Source organism: Mesoplodon mirus, assembly GCF_964341445.2.
Source record: "Mesoplodon mirus genome assembly, chromosome: 4".
In the NCBI taxonomy this organism is placed as follows: domain Eukaryota; kingdom Metazoa; phylum Chordata; class Mammalia; order Artiodactyla; family Ziphiidae; genus Mesoplodon; species Mesoplodon mirus.
The window spans coordinates 104,477,155-104,499,227 of record NC_138979.1 but is presented as its reverse complement, the minus strand read 5'-3'; the positions used below and the strand labels follow the sequence as shown (position 1 = coordinate 104,499,227).

The 22,073-nt window shown below is 48.0% G+C and overlaps 1 protein-coding gene across 2 annotated transcripts; it reads right to left on the bottom strand.

Moving 5' to 3' along the window:
- Nucleotides 1-9,582: 9,582 nt before the first annotated feature.
- On the bottom strand, nt 9,583-14,679 carry RHOV (ras homolog family member V). 2 transcript variants are annotated; one of them, XM_082619277.1, is made up of 4 exons: nt 14,485-14,679; nt 11,485-12,004; nt 11,209-11,267; nt 9,583-11,010 (listed from the first exon to the last, which is right to left on the bottom strand). In XM_082619277.1, exons 2-4 carry the CDS (start codon nt 11,690-11,692, stop codon nt 10,567-10,569), a joined length of 711 nt encoding a protein of 236 aa, XP_082475403.1. In that variant the 5' UTR covers nt 11,693-12,004; nt 14,485-14,679; the 3' UTR covers nt 9,583-10,566. The 2 variants fall into 2 exon arrangements, with proteins under 2 accessions (XP_082475403.1, XP_082475402.1); XM_082619276.1 differs by lacking the exon at nt 14,485-14,679 and having other exon boundaries at nt 11,485-12,129.
- Between the last annotated feature and the right edge of the window lie 7,394 nt (nt 14,680-22,073).

Sequence of the window (22,073 nt, the reverse complement as noted above, 5' to 3'; positions counted from 1 at the left end):
TGGGGCAACTAAGCCTGCATGCTCTAGAGCCCGCATGCCACACCTAGAGAGCCCGTGTGCCACACTACTGAGCCCGCGTGCTCTGGAGCCCCCATGTCACAACTAGAGAGCCCTGCACACCACAACTCCAGAACCCGCGTGCTGCAACTACTGAGCCCGAGTGCTCTAGAGCCTGCGCACCACAACTAGAGAGAAGCCCACGCGCGGCAATGAAGACCCAGCGTGCTGCAACTAAGACCTGACGCAGCCAAATAAATAAATATTTTTTTAAAAAAGACCTGGCACAGCCTAAATAAATAGAACTGTCATGTCTCCTTTCTTTGCACAGGCAGTTGCCTCCACCTCAAATGCCTCTTTACCCCCTGGAAAGCTCCTACTTACCTCGTGATCCAGCTCAAAAAGCCTTGGCTGTTTCATAGCTGCCCTCTCCATTCTCTCACAGCTCTGCTGCATACATATGACCCATGTTAGCATAAGTCTACCCTCATAGGGACAAGGCTCCTCGGGGGCAGGGATGGGGACTGGGTCTTATTTATCTCAGTATCAACTGTGCTAGGATCTGCTTGTGCATACAGGTATCTCACAAATGGCTGTTGAATAAAAAAGAGGCTGATCAAGCCGTGGAGATTAAGAAAGAGGTTGAGAAACGGCTTCATGAAGGAAGTATAAAATGAGATGAGCAGGTGGGTGTGGGTGTTCCAAGCATAGCAAAATCATAGTGAGCAAAAGCTGGGCAGGGGAGATTATGGGTCTTGTTTTGACTGGGGGCCAGCAAGCTGCTCAGTTTGTCTCAGGCCTTGAGAGGAAAAGCTGGGAGGCTGGTAGGTAGAGGTCACCTTGGTGGGCACTTGGGGATTTGAACAGAGGGACAGGGGAAGGGGTAATCCAAACTCGGCTTTAAGGAGTATAGAGGTAAACAGGCCATATCACTAGAGGTCACAACACAGGGAGAGGGGAAGGAAGAGGAAGCCACACCAAGTAAATCAGGGAGAGTAACCTATGTGAAGTATACAGTAGATGTGCAGTAAAGGCTAGTTGGCAAGGTTGCATGCTGGCAGCCAGTTGGGCTGTGACCCAAACAGTGGTTTAATTTCTTTAATTAGTTACTAACATTTAAAGAGTCAGGAAAGTTTATTTTTTTAAAATCCCATATCTCTAGCTTCTTGTGAAAACGTGGGAGACTGGCAATGGGGGCCCACATTCCTACAGCAGTTTAGGTCTTAGGTCCTCTTGAGCGCCTCAGGCTCTAACCCTCCCCATCCACCCTGCCACTCCCAAGATTAGGTACTTGCCTGGGCCCTCCAGGCAGTTTTATTCAAAACCTATTGGTCCCAACAGTTCAAATAAACACAGACAAAAACTGGGTTATTTCTCCCAAACCCATCCCTGCCCACTTAAACAAAAAGACCTGAATGAGGAGTGGTTTGCCCTATTGCACAAGACCGCTTCCTTCCCCACCACCGCAGCTAGACTGAAGCCTGGGAAGGCACTGCTCAGCTCCCCCCCACACCCCACACCAAGGGTTGTGGTCAATGGCACCACCTAGAAACCCCAAACCCGGAAGCCTGCTTCAGCCCTGGGAGTGGCCCAGACTCCCCCGCAGGCTCTCCTTCCCCACCTGCAGTGGCTCCTGGGGTTCCATCAGCTGAGCCCAGAACCAAGAAGAACAAGAAAATAGACTGGGAAGGAAACTGAGAAGCCCCCTGTCATGAGGCTAAAAAAACCCACTTTTTTTACACAAAACTGGAAAAAGATATTTACCCAAATGTCCACAGTGTTCTCTTGTCATTGATAAAATTACAGGTGGTTGGGCTTCTCTGGTGGAGCAAGTGGTTGAGAGTCCACCTGCTGATGCAGGGGACATGGGTTCGACCCCGGTCCGGGAGGATCCCACATGCCGTGGAGCGGCTGCGCCCATGAGCCATGGCCACTGAGCCTGCGTGTCCGTGTCCGGAGCTTGTGCTCCGCAACGGGAGAGGCCACAACAGTGAGAGGCCCGTGTACCGCTTAAAAAAAAAAAAATTAAAAAAAAATAAAAGAAAAGAAAGAAAAAATTACAGGTGGTTTTTACTGTCTTCTTTTTGTTCACCTGCATTTTGAAAATTTTCTACAATAAATATTTATTGCTTTTGTAATACGAAAAAGGTGTTTTTTGAAGAGGTATTGAGATCTATTTCAGAAAGAAACAGATCATCAGACGAGGAGGCTCCCAGGTGGGATAGAGACCATGGAGCTGGAAAAGGAGAGAGAGCATCCTAAGCTCTGGGGAAGGGAGAAGCTCTGAGACCTGGTGACTGAGTGGCTCATGCAGAGGGAGAAGCTGAGTCAGTGGGGCCTTCAGGTTTTCTGTCCTGGGAGCCTGGCAGTGCCACCAATAGAAACAGGGCTGAGGGGAGGGGGGTAGCTTCAGGAGAACCAGGCAGAAGATGAGGGATCATCAGGTACCAGATGGAGGCCAGTTTTATTGATTTTATTGCGGGTTACTTAGTTTTTGTTTGCTTTTGCCTAGCCTTACTGGGGAGGGATTTAAAGGCAGTTTAAAAGACTCTATAAACTATGAGATAACCTGAGTATAAAGTAGGACCAAGATTTAAAAAAAGAAGAAGAAGAAGGAACATAAAATAGGGCTAGGAACAGGGCAAAAACACACGTGTCTTGTAGTCTTTGTGCCACACACTTAGCTCTGTGTCCCAGCTGTGGGTGCATCCTGGTGAGGCCCCCGACACTCTGGAGGTGAGCATGTGGGCCTGGTGGAGGGAACGAGCCATGTGAGGGTGAAACGGAGGAGTGGGGAGATTACTGGAAGAGGGAGAGAGCGGACCCAGAGAGGAGAGCAGAAAGTGAGGACAGAGGCTCTTCTTGGAGGAAGAGGAAGCAGAGGAGGATTAGTCGGAGGGGTGGCGGGAGACCCAGGAAGAGAGAGGCTTAAAGGCGAGGGGTTTCAAAGCCTGCCAGGGTCAGGAAAGGAGGATGCTGGGAATGAGGAGCCAGCTGACCGTCATGAATGGTTGAGGAGCCAGGTGGAAACCTAGCGGGGCAGGGGGCAGAGTCGGGTTGGAGACTGTTGTAGAAGTGGGGAAGGGAAGGAGAGCTGTGGGTAAGGAGAGGCCCGTGCTGCATTTCAGGCCTGGAGGGAGAGGCTGAAGGTACAGTGACAATGGAACACTGACGGAGTACAAAGGAGTACATTGCTGCCCCACCAGCTCACTTGGGGTTGTCTTCCCAGTGGATTTTCTCTGACCCACATACCCTCTCTTGCTTGATCCTCTTTGCAACCAGTTTAGGACCTCAGGTTAACCAGGGTTAGTCTGTGGCCCCCAGAAACCCCATAGTGGTCTATGAAAAGCAAAGGACTTGGACTAGATGGCGAGATCCTTTCTATCCCCAAACTATGGTTACAGGTTACAGGCTCTAGGACCCCCTGAATGCACAGCTGGGGGAGGCTGTCAGAGCCAAGCTGTTGAGGCCCAGAGAGGGGCAGTGACTTGCCCACAGTCACATAGCCAGTGGTTGGGGACAGAGTGGATTGGGAGGCCTGAGCCCCAGACTTTTTGCTCTGATGTCTCATCTTCTCCAGACAACCAGACTCTTGGGTTCAGTTTTGGTCCTTTCTCTGGAAGTGGGACAAAGGAGCCAGGAACCAGGCCAAGAAGCTGTCAGGGCTGTTCCCAAACCTCCGGAGGCTGGGATCCCGAGGTCCACACCCAGGTCAACACAGGTCAGCGCTGATACCTCTCGCTTGGCTCTTCATAGTTTCCTCAAAATCAGTTCCCACTATTATCTTGCTTATCCCTGCAGGCTCCCTGGGAGCCAGGGAGGGGCAGAGAGTACTAGCCCCACTTCAGAACCAGGAGAAACTCAGACAAGGAAGAAGGCAGTAATTTGCCCAAAGTTGCCCTGCGAGTCAGGGATAGGACTGGAATAGGAGAACCTGTGGGAGGGATGGTCCAGTGGTTAAGACTCTATGCTCCCATGCAGGGGGCCTGGGTCCCATCCCTGGTCAGGGGACTAGATCCTGCATGCCAAAACTAAGACCCTGCATGCCGCAGCTAAAAGATCCTGCATGTGGCAACAAAGATCCCATGTGCTGCAACTAAGACCCGGGGCAGCCAAATAAATAAATAAATAGATTTTTTTTTTTTAAAAGGGAGACCCATGGGAGGTAGGGTGGTCAGCAGAGCACATGGCCTGTTGGGCAGGTGTGGAATGGTGCCATAGGGAGAAAAATGCACACAGCCTCAGGAATCGAGGGTCCCCTGTCTCACCAGGAAAGTGATCTCGCCATCCCAGGAGGGAGACCTCTGAGGACAGGTTCTGCTCGCTCCCCAACTGGTGCGGGGTCCTGGGGGTGGGGAATGGAGGATGGGCAGAGACAGTGGAACATGGTCACAGAGAATACAGATCTGAGGGAGAAACTAATCTTGGGTCAGGCTACTTGCTTTCTGCCAGATTCAAGGGGCCCCAGGGAATCCCTATGCAGCACAGCGCCCAAGGCTCCCCTGCTGCCCCTCACTGCCAGGGGGCCAGGGAGTCATCTGGACACCTGGGGACAGAAGCAGATAGGTGCAGGCAGGGGTCAAGGAAGCCACAGAGCTGGCCAGTCAAGGAGGTCAGTGACTGGCTCTGCCTTCCAGAGGGGTTATGTGTAGGGTGACCATAAACCCAGGTTATTAATAGAGTTCGCATACAATCTCAAAACCATCCTGAGTCTGACAATGAATTCCACTGTCATCCCAATTAGGGGACAAAGCTGTTCAGTGGAGGAAGCCTTGAGAACATTTCACTAGGAGGGCAGGCCTGGTTCAATGCTAACATCTCTCTTCACAGCCCACTTCCAGCCCTGTCTCCCTCTGCCCCGCTCCCGAGCCTAGGAAAACCTAATCTGTCCCCTAAACTATGCCTCCCAGCCCTGCCCTCTGAGAGATCTAATTCTAGGGGGCAGAACCCCCCAGGTGACACACCAGAAAGAAGCCTGGACCCAGGGTCAGGACCCAGGTGCAAGCCCCATCTGCTTCACCTTGGTCGTGTGGCTCTGTGCTTCAGTCTCCTCATCTGAAAATTGGAGCTATTAAGAGCCGTCTGGCCCATCTTGAAGTTCGGTTGTAAGAATGGAAGGCAATAATGGAGGAGACCAGGCTGCCTAAGCATTGCCACGTACAGGGACAGAAAGCAGTGGTTTCCTGGGACAGCCAGCACTGCCCAGGCCTGGGAAGTCACTCCCTACTGTTGCCATAGCGTGACTAATGTGGCTCCTCGGCTGGCTGAGTTCCGCTCACTGGATGATTTGGCCCAGGCCCAAGGAGGGCGCTGACAGTGCAGCCCTGCTGGGAGCTGGGTTTCCTGGCAGCCAGGCACAGTGGGCAGGTCTGACCTGTGAGAGCCTGGTTCCCGCCTGGGGCCTGGGCTGGTTGCAAAAGGGGCCGGTGCTCCTGACGCAGATTGCTCTCGGTCTCACTCACTCTCCCAGGCTGGTTCCCAGGAAAATGAGGAGCTCAGAGGGTGTGTCACCTCTGCACTGGGCACCACTCTGCTCCCAGGGGGAAAGCAAGCCAGGCCCAGCTCCCTCAGGTGTGCACACACTTACACACCAGCCTAGCACGCATGCCCAGGACAAAGATGCACGTGGAGAGAGACCCCTCACACAGACTCACACAGAACTGAACCTGGGCACACACAGACACATATACATACAGCCCCCAAGAAACGAGGTCCAACCTAGATGTGCACCCACAGGCACAGAGACCAACTCACACACGCAGACACACACATAGAGTTGTGTATAATACACACTCCTAAGGGCAGACATTGTGTGGCTACACAGACATACACGTTCAGAGCTATACACATCTCACCTAGACACCCACATTTACAGACATGGATACACAGACTTGCACATATATGGAATCATTCAGAGGTTTGCACAAAGGTAATACCCACTTGAAATACACAAGAGCAAAAACAGGGACACAGAGGAGTGTACATGAACACCAATATGTCATATATACACACCTTGTCATCAGCTAGTATTTATTGAATACCCACAATCTACTAGTCATGCACCAACAGAAAGAGCCCCCCACGAGTCACACAGACACAGAAACTCAAGTTCCCTCATAAGTGCCACTTGGGATTATATGGGGGCCCTGTCTCCAGGCCAAAGATGAAGGACATTTTTTTCTGTAGATGGTCACCAACTCATGGTGGAAAAAATAATCAACTGTGGATATAGTCTCATTTATAAAAGAAAAAAGCTATTTAAAGGAAAACAACCTAAATGCCCCCATATGGGGATCTAGTTGAAGAAATTATGGTCAGGGTGAAATAGTAAACAAACATACATATATGGTTACAGATTCTGCTCAGAGTTAATAATGACATGAAAAAACTGTTAAAATTTTAAACAAACAAACAAACAAAAACCCAGGGGCTTCCTTGGTGGCGCAGTGGTTGGGAATCTGCCTGCCAGTGCAGGGGACACGGGTTTGATCCCTGGTCTGGGAAGATCCCACATGCCGCAGAGCAACTAAGCCTGTGAACCACAGCTACTGAGCCTGCGCGTCCGGAGCCTGTGCTCCGCAACAAGAGAGGCCGCGACAGTGAGAGGCCCGCGTACCGCGATGAAGAGTGGCCCCTGCTCGCCGCAACTAGAGAAAGCCCATGCACAGAAACGAAGACCCAACACAGCCAAATAAATAAATTAATTAATTTAAAAACAAACAAACAAACAAAACCCCCAAATACAAAATTGTATATACAGCATAATCACAAGAAATATTTCAAAAATATGCATAGAAGAAAAGACTGAAAGGAAGTACATCAAAATGTTATTTCTGGGCTTCCCTGGTGGCGCAGTGGTTAAGAATCCACCTGCCAATGCAGGGGACACAAGTTCAAGCCCTAGTCCAGGAAGATCCCACATGCCGCGGAGCAACTAAGCCCGTGCACCACAACTACTGAGCCTGCGCTCTAGAGCCCGTACTCCGCAACAAAAGAAGCCACTGCAATGAGAAGCCCGTGCACTGCAACAAAGAGTAGCTTGCACCCGCGTGCAGCAATGAAGACCCAATGCAGCCAAAAATAAGTAAATAAAATAAAAAAGACTATTAGTACATTTTCAATCTTCTAGTTCTTCAGATTTTCCAATTTTTCTATAAGCATTTATTATAGAAAAAGAAAATAGACATTTTAAAAAATCAGCTAAGAGTTGGTTACAGAGATATTAAAAATAATTTACATTAATAAGCACTAATGTAAGACTGAATATGTAAGAAACATACACTTTTATCCATTTAATATAATCAATGTTCCTTTAAATTTAGATTCAAGAGCAGAGAAAGCAGGGGAAAAGAGGCAAATGAAAGAGAGATAAAGAGGTAAAAACAGTCCCAGAAAAGTAGAGAGAGGCCACATTATAGAGAGAAACAGAAGCAGAATGAGACAATGGTTTTGGAACCAGAGGTAAATCCCTTTTGCTCTGCACGGGCTTGGGCCCCCGTGCCTCAGAGGGCCTTTCCAGCAAGCCATTGCTCTTTAGGGCTGTCTTCAGGCCTCAGTGACACAAACCTGGAGATGACCTTTATCCTCAGGATCCCCTACAGGGCACACTGCTTGGCTTTTTTATCTTAGGCACTTAATGGCCAGCAGCAAACATTGCCTGAGCTCAAGACCCTGTGTGAGCACATGGGCATGAGTGGGACTTTTTCTCTGTTTAGCTGGAGAGATGTAGCCTGAGCAAGTGACCAAATTCGGTGTCCCTTCAACGTGCCAAGAGAGCAGTGCAAACAGTAATACAGGTCCTGGAGAAGGGGAGTATTGATTGGAAGATGGTTAAAGGAGAAACAGGGCATCTGGGGGACTGCAGGGGTGGGGGGAGGTGGGGGCACTTTCTAGAGGATTTGGCAAAAGCAAAGACTTGGAGTCAGAAGTAAAAAATTATTGGGGATCAGGGAGTGGGGATCACCGGGACAAGCTGGCCTTGTCCGGGTTGGTGTCAGATTTGAGGCCCTGAGTGCTGAAATGAGAAGCTGGGAGTTCATTGCAGGCAATGAGAGGTGGTAACAGTCTTGAGTCAGGGAGGTGCCAGAGGATAAGGAAGCAGCACTAGGGGGACTGGAATGGGAAGCAGCAGTGTCAGAGATGTAGGAGGGAGGCTGACAAGGCCCAGTGACCCAGCAGGAGAGGAGACATAGTGACATGGATGTGCTGGTACCATCAGAGAATTAGGGAAGTAGTTGGAGGTGGGGGGGCCCAAAGATCACCTGATGAGGCTTCCTCCCCTGACCCATGGCACCTCTAAGTCCCCTTGGAGCAGTTTGAAAACCTCTAATCCAGAGTCCCGAGTGTTTCATTTTGCAAATGAGGAAACTGAGGCACAGAGGAGGAAAAAAAAAATTGCCTAAGGCCATGGTTGATGCTAGAGCCTGAACTTGAACCAGGAAGGGAGTGTGTCAGGCTGGGTTGAGGTAACGGCAGGCCACAGAGCAGGGGTGTGAGACCCCCATCAAGACCTGGCTGCAATGGTACAGCTCAGCACCTCCACCTGAGGGGGCAAAGGGACAAAAGGAGACAGGTGGCTGGAGTTCTGAGGGGTGGGCCCAGGTGGGACAGAAGTTGGACAGTCTTGGCTAAAACTAAACTTGGGGATTATCTGAGGTTTCACTTGGCTAGGATTTCTGTCCCTCAGCCATGCTCTTTCTCACATACACAACTTCCTGCAGAGGGAGCTGCGCAGGGACAGATGCTCACCTGGCCCATTAGTTGCCTAGCAGGTGTTCCAGGTGTCCCAGGAAATACCTCTCCACACGAATAACACTTACCCATGTATCTACTCTGGAGTTTGCAAAGTGCTCTTGTAGCCACTTAGTAATTATATCTCACTTGCGATATTACCGTTTTTCTCTGAGCCTCTCTTATGGGTAAAATAAAGTGGTGCCCCCCCAAAAATGTGCCCATTAAAGTTCCTTCAAGCTCCAATTCCAGGGAATGTTCTCTGGATCCCTGCTTCTCTCCAAGTCCTCAATCAATGAATGCTCACTCTCAAAGGATTTCTGGGACCAATCTTCTATTTAAGTTGTTGACAACTGGCATCCTGACCTTCACTGGGTCCTTATGTGGGCTTTGAGTGCTAAGGCTGAAGACTGGGTCCAACCAACCCAAGTCCGAGAAGTTTGGCCAGTGGTTGAGGTTTAAGCTGTACGTGGGGGTCCCTTCATGCTCAGGGTCTGAACCAGAGGGCCACCCCAACCTGAGACCCTGGGCCCTGTGGACTGTTGGAAGGATCAGAGCAGGAAGGTTAGAAGGCTCAGGATTGCCCCAGAGTCCAGCGCTGAGCGCAGTGCTCTAGAAGGGAGGAGTAGAGAGGAGGGGCACCACCCGCCTGGTGAGGTCATGGGAAAGCAGCTCTGGCGCTGACACCTGGGGAAACCCGTTTCCAGGCTGCTTCCCACGCTAGCTTTCCTGGGAACCAGCTAAGCCCCAAGCGGGGAGCCCCCAACCCGCCCCCCCCAGTCCAGTTCTCATCACACTGTCCCATCTAGTCCAGCCCACACCTTTCAATCTAGCCTCATTCCTTTGGTACCCAACCTGCCTCTATCCAAACTGTTGGGCCTTGAGGGACCAATGTGCTGACTCCTGCAGGAAATGACACAGAGACAGCAGCTTCAGAAACTTAAGGCTTTATTTGCAGACTCCGCACTGCCTTATCTTCTAGGTTGTGACCTTGGAGAAAGCCCCTTCTTCCTTCAGGCTCCAATTTGCAGCTCCTCCCCCTCCTCTTGCTGGGCCTTGTCTCTCACTTCCTGCCCCACTCCTGGCCTAGCCAGTTTGGGCAGTGCCCAGGGAGCACTGAGACCCAGCTCTTCCCAGGGACCAGCCCTACCCTCCCTGGCCTTGGGGGTTGAGGACAGCCCAGGTGGCAGCCTTGCTCCTCAGCTGCCCCACTTCTCTGCTCTTCTTCCTTCCAAGCCTAGCCCTCTCATCTGCCTCCTCCTCCCCAGCCTGCCTCCAGTCCCAAGGCTCCAAGCCTTAACTTTCGGATCCCTCTCAATCTCTCACTGACCTCTGACTTACCCAATCCATCCTAAACTTCTCTCCAGTTCAGGGCCGGATGCCTTCCAGCCCTCCAAGATGCTCAGCTGTTCCCAGGCTCTTCCTCACCCCTGTGCCAAGGCGCGGGTGGGGACCACCAGGAGTGGTCCTAATTCAGCCAGATTGACTTGAGGGCCCATGATAAGAAACTGGGTATTGGATCCCAAACTGCTTGGGGGCAGCTGACACTGTTAGGATCATGCCATGAAAATCAAAGTACTGGGATTTCTCTGTACTTGAGAAATCCAAGTCAGAGAAATCCACAGAAATCCAAGTCAGAGCCTTCCCTCCTCCAGGCCCTAGGCTCAGCCTGGCACATAAGAGTGGGCAGTTGGAGGCTGTGTTGCCACAGTGTTCACATGGGAACTGAGTCCCATGGGGGTGACCTGGTCCTGCCAGCAGGTCCCTCAAAGGCCCCGTGCCCCAGGTTCTAGAAGTCTGTGGCCATTGGCCTACTGATCATTTTGCCGCCACAGCTCTTCAAACAAAGCAGAAGAACTTCTTCCAGCGGCAGCGGGAGAGGGTGCGCACACCTTTGGCGTTCAGTTTCTTCTCCAGCCGGGCTTTGTGCTCAATGGCACTGAGAATGGCCAAGTCAAACACCTCCTTCAAGTTCTTCTGCGTCAAGGCAGAGCACTCCAGGTAGCAGCAGGCCCGGATCTTCTCGGCCAGGCCCTGAGCCTGGGGTTGAGGCACGGGGCCTTTCCGGCCTCCCTGGTCCAGCTGAATTAGTACATTGACATCGTCCCTCAGGTCGGCCTGCGTGCCCACCAGCAGCACGGGCGCCTGGGGGTTGTGAGTGCGGATCTCTGGCAGCCATTTCTCTGTGATGTTTTGGAAGGAGCTGGGCTGCACCACACTGAAGCAGGCCAGGAAGACATCCGTGTCCGGGTAGCAGAGGGAGCGAAGGCGATCAAAGTCTTCCTGGTATGGAAAGGCCAGGCCATTAGTAGGCTTATTCCCTGCCCCTGGACGCGGGAATCCGCTTGTCACCTGAGGTTGGAGACTGAGACTCGTAACTAAGGGCCCAAGGCCTTCTCCATTCCTGATGGATCTGGGGTCCTCCCAGCCTCCAGCCCACCTCACCCCAGACCAGCAGAGGCCGCTCCCGACTCCTCTCACCTGTCCCGCTGTGTCCCAGAGCTCAATGCGCACCGGGGCTCCGTCAACCAGGACTTGCACTGCAGAGGAGGGGCAGGGGAAGTCTGAGTTAGAGCGTCCTGGATCCCACCAGGCCTCACCAGCGCCACCTCGGGGCCTGCTCCCGTCAGCCTCCCCGGCGGTTTCCGTGCACTCGCGCCTCGGCGCCGGCGCCAGCCCCAGCCCCGGGTGCACAACCCCACCCCCGGTGCACAACCCCACCCCCGGCCACGCGGCCGCCGGGGCCGTTGAAATTACCGGAGAAGGTGTCCAGCGCTGTGGGCCGGTAGCGCGCGGGGTACCCATTGCAGGTGTAGCTGACGATGAGGCTGCTCTTGCCCACGGCGCCGTCTCCCACCAGCACGCACTTGATGCCCAGCTCTGGGGACGCGCTGCCCCGCCGCGACGGAGGGGTCGGGGCCCGGAGCGGGGACGACTCGGCCTCGCTTAGCTCCCGCGGGGGCATGGCCCGCTCCGGGGACAGCCGGGGACCAGGCTCCGCTGTGCTCGGTAAAGCAGGGTCCACACGCTGCCTCTGACTGAATCTGCCGAGACCCGGCTCAACTGCAGGCAGCTACCCGTGGGTATATGGGGGCCCCGCCTACCTCATCTGCATATCCCGTGCACATCGGGCCCCGCCCACCCTCCAGGCCTCCTCCAGGACCTCCCTCTGTAGCGCACCGCAAAAGGTCAGGCAATCTCTCACACCCCAAGGAAGAGAGGCAGCTCGGAAAATCACACAGGTACGAAGACAAAGACTCGCCCAAATGAGGCAGATCTATCTTGGCAGAGAAAGATATCCAGCATTTATTGTTAGGAGGAAGAAGCAAATTGCAGAACACATAATGCAGCATGTTCAAATTAAACCTTTGTTCAAATTAAAACAAAAAACTAGACATATGTTTGTACGAGTATAAAAAAGTCTGGATAATTTTATTAATTAATGAATTATTTTTTTTAAATACGGAGATCATGAAGAGGCAGAAGATAAACTCAGGCGTGAACTCAGCAGGCAGGAATGTAACGACCCCCTTCCACCGAAGAGCTTCCTCTAGACTCAGCCTGAAGGCAGGCTTTAAACACCTTCACTCTGCTCCTCTAAAGGAACTCAGGGTGCTGGAGAAGCTAGCTGGGGAGGATCTTCAAGGACAGTCCTCCAATTGAATATTTTCTAAATCCTCCAAATCCTAATATTATCTTCATCATCATCATCAAAAGCACATAGTAATTACCTATTTCCTGACGCTGTTCTGGGCCACCCATGTCCTTGCCTTAGAAGGAGTTTACAGACAGAGACCTGATATCCCATGTAGCCCTAAGAAGGTCACCAAGAGAGCAAGTGAAAAATAGCCTGATGCTAATTTCATCTCTTTATTGCAGCCACACCAAGTGACACCAGGCCCAGAATCCTTTCTCTGAATTCCAAGCCTGTACAAAGATCTCAGCCTACACAAAGATCATTGAAAACACCTCATTCATGAGTTGTTGAAGGGAGTGTTGGGAGGCGGATAGGGCAGTGAATATTAAAGAAAAGAGATAATCCAATTTCTCAGACAGTTGGTAGTATAAAAATCCCTAAGTCAGAATCTCTAAATATCTTGAAAAAAGTCTCAGGACCCCTGGTTTTTATTTATTTTTCTTTTTTTCCCCCAATGTTGGTCAAAAGTTGAGGACAACTAGAACATTGCTGATTTAACCATTTAAAGCTTGACTGTGGGGAGATGGTAGGATCCCCAGTATCCACTTCTGCATCCCAATGTCTACATCCTACATTCCCTACGTCCAAGTGTCTGGGGATGCTAATTACCCCTAATTATAGCCCCCAATGACTTCTCAGACACATCCACATAAGTTTATTCATCTAGCAAGTGAAAGAAGCCTTAAAGTGTTGTCTTGCCATTGTATCACCCAGGAGGTCTAAAAGCTATTATTTTTGCTCTCCTGGAAAGGGAGGCAAGAATGGGGATTTGAAAAGACCTAGACATCGAGAGCCGTGTCCCAGTATTCCTAGTTCTTCAGCTCATTAGCTGTGTGATTCCTGAGAAGTCACTTGCTCCATCGCAGCTATAAAATGCCAGGTGAAGCATATTTATTTCTTAAAGTCCTTCTGGTGCTAGCAATCTGTTATTCAGGGAACCTGGGGAAGTTGCCTCAGCCCAGGTGTCTGGGACAAAATTAACACACACACATACACACCCAACACAACACACACACACAAACACACGCAAATGCTCTTCTTCACAGCACTTTTGTCCTTTTACCCAAGCTTTAATAGTTTTATTGTAGCTGAACTTTGAGGGTAATCTTGTTTAATTCTTTCTGCAGGTAGAAGGGGTATAAATAATACACAAATACACAAATGGGGGGGAGGTATCAGCTGGCTATGGTTAAAGCCCTAACTTGGCCTGCAACAGGCCATTCTTCACTGGCCCCTTGGGTGGGGACACTTTCTAACCTAGGTCGTTCTGTCGGAGCTGGTTTAGGGACAGTCTTGTCAGCAAGAGGGGGAGGGAGGAGACAACCTGGGGAGCTGGTGAGTCATCTATTTCTCAGCTAAGGGCTTGTAATTCTGGCTGCTGCTGCTGGGAGAGTCCCCTCCCGAGGGTGGCTTGAGTCTTATTCCTGCCCACCTGATGGATTGTCTGTCCCAACTTCCAGTCAGATACACATTTGCTAAGACTGAAACGTCGCCTTGACTTTCTCCTTGGAGAAATGATTGATTTTAGGATTGGAGTAGGAAATATACAAGATGAGCCCGGAACATTTTGTAGCACAGAAAGTAAGGAAGTGCTAAACAAACAAACAAAACAACAGGAAGGTGGAGATAAGTTAGAGGACACAGGGGACAACTGAAAGAGCTTCCAAAGGCCAGATCTGGGACAACTGGAGTGACAAAATAAACCAGTATTGGATTATAACCCAAAGTATAAAATAAATAGCTGCAAGTCTATTCTGATATAAATGATTGAATACATAAATAAATGGGGGATAATAGCCAAATCTCCTGTGAAGAATTCCAAATAATGTATGTAGATGCTCCACCCTCAAGGAGGAGTGTAAACCAGCACTCCTGTGGGCTGTGCATAGTGATTTCCTTGCAAAGAGGACAGTCTGAAAAGGGTGGGGAAAAAAATAACTTTACAGTGGAGAATCTTGACAAACGCTCCCTCAAGCAGGTGATCAAGATTAAGATCAAAATTGATAAGTCAAGTTGATAGTATGTACCCTTGATGTGATGTGATGAGAATGACATTTTACCTCTGAAGAACTCCAGCCTAATGATGAGAAAAACATCGGAAAAGTTCCAACTGAGAGACATTCTACAAAATGCTGGCCCAGTACTCCTCAAAACTGTCAAGATCATCAAAAACAAGGAAAGTCTGAAAAACTGTCACAGCCAAGAGGAGCCTAAGGATACATGACAATTAAATGTAATGTGGTATCCTGGGTGGGATCCTGGAAGAAAAAGAGGACATTAGGTAAAAGCCAAGGAAATCTGAATAAAATATGAACTTTAGTTAATAATAATATACCAATGCTGGTTCATTAATTGTGACAAATGTATACCATACAATGTAAGATATTTATAATGGGGGAACCTGGGTGTGAGATACGGGGAAACCCCGTCCTATCTTCTCAATTTTTCTGTAAATCTAAACTGTTCCAAAATAAAGTGTATTAAAAAACAGGGGCTTCCCTGGTGGCGCAGTGGTTGAGAGTCCGCCTGCCGATGCAGGGGACACAGGTTCGTGCCCCGGTCCGGGAAGATCCCACATGCCGCGGAGCGGCTGGGCCCGTGAGCCATGGCTGCTGGGCCTGCCCGTCCGGAGCCTGTGCTCCGCAACGGGAGAGGCCACAGCAGTGAGAAGCCCACGTAATGCAAAAAAAAAACAAAAAAAAACCCCAAAAAAACAAAAAAACTGAGCTTCACTGGTGGGGCAGTGGTTAAGAATCCACCTGCCAATGCAGGAGACACGGGTTCAAGCCCTGGTCCAGGAAGATCCCACATGCTGCAGAGCAACTAAGCCTGTGCGCCACAACTACTGAGCCCCTGTGCCACAACTACTGAGGCCCGCGTGCCTGGAGCCTGTGGTCCACAACAAGAGAAGCCACTGCAATGAGAAGCACGCGCACCGCAACAAAGAGTAGCCCCACTCGCCGCAACTAGAGAAAGCCCGCACGCAGCAACAAAGACCCAACACAGCCCAAAATAAATGATAAATAAATTTTAAAAATTAAAAAAAAATGAATAAAGAAAAGTATGGTACTGGAACAAAAAGAGACACATAGATCAACGGAACAGAGTATATAGAGCCCAGAAATAAACCCTTGCTTATACAATCAATCTACAACAAAGGAGGCAAGAATATACAATGGGGAAAAGACAAGCTTTTCAAAAATGCTGTTGGGAACACTGGACAGCTACATGCAAAAGAATCAAACTGGACTACTTTCTCACACCATATACAAAATAAACGCACAATGGATTAAGACTTAAATATAAGACCTAAAACCATAAAACTCCTAGAAGAAAACATGGGCAGTATGCTCTTTGACATAGGTCTTAGTAATATTTTTTTTGGATCGGTCTCCTGGAAAGGGAAACAAAAGCAAAAATAAACAAATGGGACTACATCAAACTAAAAAGCTTTTGCACATCGAAAGAAACTATCAACAAAACAAAAAGACAGGCTATTGAATGGGAGAATATATTTGCAAACAATATATTCAATAAGCGGTTAATATCCAAAATATACGAAGAACTCATACAATTCAACGAAGAAAAAAACCAAAACAAAACAACCCGATTAAAAAATGGGCAGAGGACCTGAATAGACATTTTTCTGAAGAAGACACATGGACGGCTAACAGGCACAAGGAAAGATGCTCAACATCACTCATCATAAGGGAGATACAAATTAAAAGCACAATTGTCAGAATGGCTATCATCAAAAAGACGACAAATAACAAACGTTGGTGAGAATGTGGAGAAAAGGGAACACTTGTGAATTATCAGTTGGACTGTAAATTGATGCAGCCACTATGGAAAACAGTATGGAGGTTCCCCCCAAAATTAAAAATAGAACTACCATATGATCCAGCAATTTAACTTCTGGGTATTTACCTGAAGAAAACAAAAACAATAATTCAAAAAGATATATGCACTCCAATGTTCATTGCAGCATTATTTACAGTAGCCAAGATATGGAAACCACCTAAGTGTCCATTGATAGATGAATGGATAAAGATATGGTATATACGTACAAAGGAATATTACTCAGCCATAAAAAAATGAAACCTTGCCATTTGTCACAACATGGATGGATCTACAGGGTATTATGCTAAGTGAAATAAGTCAGACAGAGAAAGACAAATGCCATATGACCTCACTTGTATGTAGAATCTAAAAAACAAAACAAAACGAAATGAAATAGGGACTTCCCTGGTAGTCCAGTGGCTAAGACTCCACACTCCCAATGCAGGGGGCCCGGGTTCGATCCCTGGTCAGGGAACTAGATCCCACATGCCGCAGCTAAGACCCAGTGCAGCCAAATAAATAAATACATAAATAAATATTTTAAAAAATAACAACAAAAAAATAAAAAGAGAGTCATAATTACTGAGAACAAACAGGTGGATGCCAGAAGGGAGGAGGGTAGCAGGGAGTGAAATACTGAGGGGATTAAGAGGTACAAACCTCCAGTTATAAAATAAATAAGCCATGAGGACATAATATACAGCATAAGGAATATGGTCAATAATATTGGAATAACTGTGTGGCAACAGATGGTTACTAGACTTATGGTGATCATTTCATAACATATGCAAATGTCAAATCACTATGTAGTACATCTGAAACTGACGTGATATTGTATGTCAACTGTATCAAAAAAACCCCAAAAACCTAAGCCCTGAGTTAAAAAAAATTAGCTAGCTTAGGGAGAGTGTAAGATTAATAAAATAGTTTTAATTAGCGGAAAAACAAAACAAAACAAAAACAAAACTAAAATGTGGCCCTGACATTGAATCACGGCAGTCATAACATTTTGTTTCCAAAGTGTCCAACACAAGGTGTATGGAGCTTTAGACTTGTAAAAGTGCTTTAGTTTGCCCTACCTCACATGATACCCAAGTGCAATTGCTGGGGTGTGTGAGGGGTGTTGGGGGGAGTATACAGGGGCCCAGAGAAGTTAGGGGACTAGCCTCAAGATCAAAGAAGCTAGTAAGTGGCAGACAGTCCCAGAACCACCAATCCACAGGTTCACACTCAGGTATGGTCAAATTCTTAGGCATTTCTGTGAAGCCCATATCTTATTTAAAATTACTGCATACATTGGAATACCTACAGCAAACCTCAACTCAATAAGAATAAACCAAAAGAAATCTACCCGTACCCCACCACAGTGACTTTCCTATTGCTGAAAAAGGGATTAACAAAAAAGAAAGAGTTTACTCAAAAAGTTCAGTGCACAGGCTCTTTGTGAGTGAAATGCACCTCATGTAGTCTTTTTCTATTTCTTCTGCATACTCCACTCCAAAGCCTCCAAATCAGGCCTGCTACTCAGAAGGAGCCCAGAGACTCAATGGGCAGGTCAGAAAGCTTTGAAATAAAACGAGGATGCAAGAAAAAGAATTTTATATCTAACACTTAATTTCTTTGTCCACCATACTTCAATAAACCTGGGAAGAACACTACTTATTTACCAACATACTGATGATAACACAATAATTAGACGGCACACTCACCAAGCTTTCCAGTTAATTAATTGGGTTTTTCTCTACTTGGTGTACTTGTATCCTGGGAGAGAGTTGGAGGCAAAGTCAGCAGCCTGGGCTGAGTCAGCCTCCTGGTGCCAGGGGAACAGGATATTGCTAGTCAGCCCTCCAGCCCCTCCATGCCATCTGTCTCTAGGATCAGGCTGCCTCTGGGGCTTCGGCCCTGCCCTGCCCACTCCCCCGCATCCAGCCTTACTTAGCCTTTGCTTCTCCCTGTCTTTCTCTCCACCCCGTCTCCATCTACCTGATCCCAACTGCTACTGCCCCCCTCAGACAACTCTTTCCTGCCCAGACTTTGCACTCAAGCCCTGGCCAGTATTTTTTTTCTTTTTCTTTTCTTTTTTTTTTTTTTAACTGCCTTCAGGAGTTGCCAGCTAAAAACGTTCATGTAAAAGAACTCCCCTCTCCTTTCATTAACAGAGTTCCCCTTCTAACTTCCTTATTTCTGACCACGCAGCACAATTCTCTCAAGCTAGTGAATTGGAAGGAGTTGGAGACGAATAGTCTCCAAACCTCCCAATGCACTTGGACTCCCTCCTCTCCATCCTCCTCTGTCCTCAGTCCTTTTCGTGAAGTACTTGACGCCCCTCTTCCTTTTGGCATCTCTTGCCCAAAGAATCACCTCCTACCTGCCTCCCTGGCTTTGTTTTGCCCATTTCTAGTGCGCTCAATCTTCCTAAGACAAGTTTATTCTGTCACCCTCCCACTAAAAAACCTATAGTGAATCCCTATTTGTCATTGGATAGACTGTACAAGTCCCTGCTGGCATCCCACAGCCTCTAATTACAGTACACCCCCAGGATGGGATAAATAGCCACTGAAATAATCCTTAAGAGAACTTCCAATGATGTAGGAAAATGTTAAAAATAATGTTAAATGATACAGAATTATATAAACAGTTTGAGCCCAGTTATTTTTTTTAAAAGTGTACAGTTAGAATAAAAGAGAGTCCTATATGAAGGACACAGACCAAAATGTGGAGAGTCATTGCCACTGGGTAGGAAGCCTGATATATAATGAACACTAAACACATGTTAGCAATTAATATTATGTTGCTTTATCATCATTTTCTCTCCTTTTTCTACAATGAACATGTTATTTCACACCAAAAAAAGTTACTGGGCTTTCCTGATGGCGCAGTGGTTAAGAATCCACCTGCCAGTGCAGGGGACACGGGTTCAATCCCTGGTCCGGGAAGATTCCACATGCCGCAGAGCAACTAAGCCCATGCGCCACAACTACTGAGCCTGCGCTCTAGAGCCCGTGAGCCACAACTACTGAAGCCTGTGCACCTAGAGCCCATGCTCTGCAACAAGAGAAGCCACCGCAATGGGAAGCCCGCACACCGCAATGAAGAGTAGTCCCTGCTCACCGCAACTAGAGAAAGCCCACGCACAGCAATGAAGACCCAACACAGCCAAAAATAAATAAATTTTAAAAGTTACTGAAATTAAAAAATATATTTGTCGTATATTTAGAAAAAAAGAGGAAATGTACCAGCATGTCAATGACTACCTCTGAATGGCAGAATTATGAATAGTTTGTTCTCATTCATTCCTTCATTCCATGAGGTTCTTTTCGAACCCACTGTGGGGCAGGCACTATGGAAAGTGCTGAGTGCACGTGGATGAACAAAACAGGCCTCATCTCTTTCCCCACCTTGCTCTAGCCTACATTAACCTCCCTTCTCTAAACTCATTGTCTGTTTTTCTCACTTTGAGAACATTATGTGTTTCCTGTGTGCATATCATATACTTCAAGCAGCTGGGAACAGGGAGGGTCTCATACAACTTCTGGCTCTTACTGCCCCAGTCCAGTGGCATCCCACTTAGGAGGAGCTTATTAACTCTTTGTGGAATGAATAAATGAATGGTGAGGCATGATTTGCCAAATGATAAAGAGACTGATAAGCAGGCAGCCCCACCTTCCCTGATGTCACAAGCACTTGTCCAAATGGCCAAGCCCTGGGTTCAGCCAAATCCTCAGTTACTTCTCCTCAAAGACTGGCTCCACTAGCCCAAAGCCTCCTGTTGAATAGAAGTTGGGGCCTGAGACCACCGAGGTCCACTCAACTTCCTGGGGTTAACCCTAGAATATGTGTTTTCCTTTGATGATGAGGAGGATCATTATGAACATTAGCAACTTTACAAAAAGAGGACCCAATAAACAAGCATTCAATTAATAATGACATCCAAATTCTCTTCTTGGCATTGCTTATATAAATTCGCATTTTACATAGTTTTAATCAGGGATGATATTTACATTGTTTAACAACTGGTATGGCTGCAGAGAGATGCTAGTCCTTGTGCTGGAGCAGCTTTTTAGAAGATCTTTAGTGTGCCTGATATTAACCCTTTAGTGGCTGGCTCCTGGGGAAGAGTGATGGGGAGGGGCACACTCAGGGAAGTGGATTTTTTTTTTTTTTTTTTTGGCCACATCGTTGCGGCACATGGGCTCTAGAGCACGTGAACTTAGCTGTGGCATGCATGTGGGATCTTCGTTCCCTGACCAGGGATCGAACCTGCGTCCCCTGCATTGGAAGGCAGATTCTTAACCACTGGACCACCAGGGAAGTCCTGGAAGTGGATATTTTAACAACTGGTGTGGCCACATTGGTGTGTACCTGCTAAATTTCATCAGTCTGGTTGGGTTTGGAGTGAGTGTGAACCAAGCAAAGAGGGCTTGGAAACAGCCTGAAGAAACAGCAGGAATCAGGCCCAGAAGGGAAAGAGTCTGGTCCATTTTGGAACTAAAACTAGCTCAGCCTGGCCGAGGAAGAGAGTGGTGAGAAATGAGCTGGAGAGGGAGGCAGGAGCCCAATCCAGGTCACATCACAGCTTTTCTTTTCCTTCGGGGTTATTTCACTGGGGAACAGCTAGCCTAGGGTGACCAGGACTAGGGGGTATCCTGGGATGCAGAACTTTCAGTGTTAAACCCAGGAGGGCTGGTCTCCCTAACTAGATCTCTTTTTCCTCCTGTTAGTAGGCCCAGCCTGCTCTTCAGAAGGACCACAGCAATTGAAACTAGAAACAGAGCAGGATTTTCCAAACCAACATGAAATCACCTTTCACTATTTTTTGTAAAAGTGCTGACAGAAAGGTACTGGGTTTTGTTCACATTTAAGTTTGTATAAGCTAGTATTTCTCAATCAACTTCCTTTCCCTGACTTTATTGCAAATTATGCTTTTGTTAACAAGAGACAAGATAGCTTGATGCTTAAGAGCATGGGCTCTGGGCCAAAGCACCTGGGTTGGTATCTGGGTTGTGTCCCTTAATAACTGTTGTCTTTTCTGGGCCCCCGTTTCCTCGTCTGTAAAATGGGATTGATTAAAATAGTACCTGCTTCATAGAATGCTGTGAGGATTAAATGAATTATGGAGAATGCTCAGAATAGTGCCGGTACAGAGAGAATGCTCTGCAAGGGTGCACTAGTGTTATAATTATCTTCCTCTGGGACAGGGCAAGTTTTTTCAGATGAAGTCATGGCTCCACCTGAGACTGAACAATACAAATTTGCCAGATAAGGTAGATTCGGAATTTTTTCTTCTGTGACCCAGATAGGGAACACAAAGAGTCATCATTCTAATACACTGGTATTGTTATTATCTTTATAGGTGAGGGAACTGAGTCTCCATTAAAGTTAAGTGACTTGCCCAAGGCCTCATGGCTAAGACAGAGCCAGGATCGCAGAACGCTGTCTGTCGCTCCACCATGACCCCCTTTTTAGTCCTCCCCTTAAGAATGGTGGGCTATGGGGACTTTCCTGGTGGTCCAGCAGGTAAGACTCTGTGCTCCCAATGCAGGGGGCCCAGGTTTGATCCCTGGTCGGGGAACTAGATCCTGCCTGCATGCCACAACTAAGAGTTCACATGCCGAGACGAAGATCAAGTGTGCCACAACTAAGACCCAGCGCAGCCTAAATAAATAAATAAATCTTGAAAAAAAGAAAAGAGTCATGGACTACACCATCAACGGACATGGTTTAGGAAGACAAGATATATGTATACACACACACGCACACACATACACGCACACAAAATGGAATATTACTCAGCCATAAAAAAGAATGA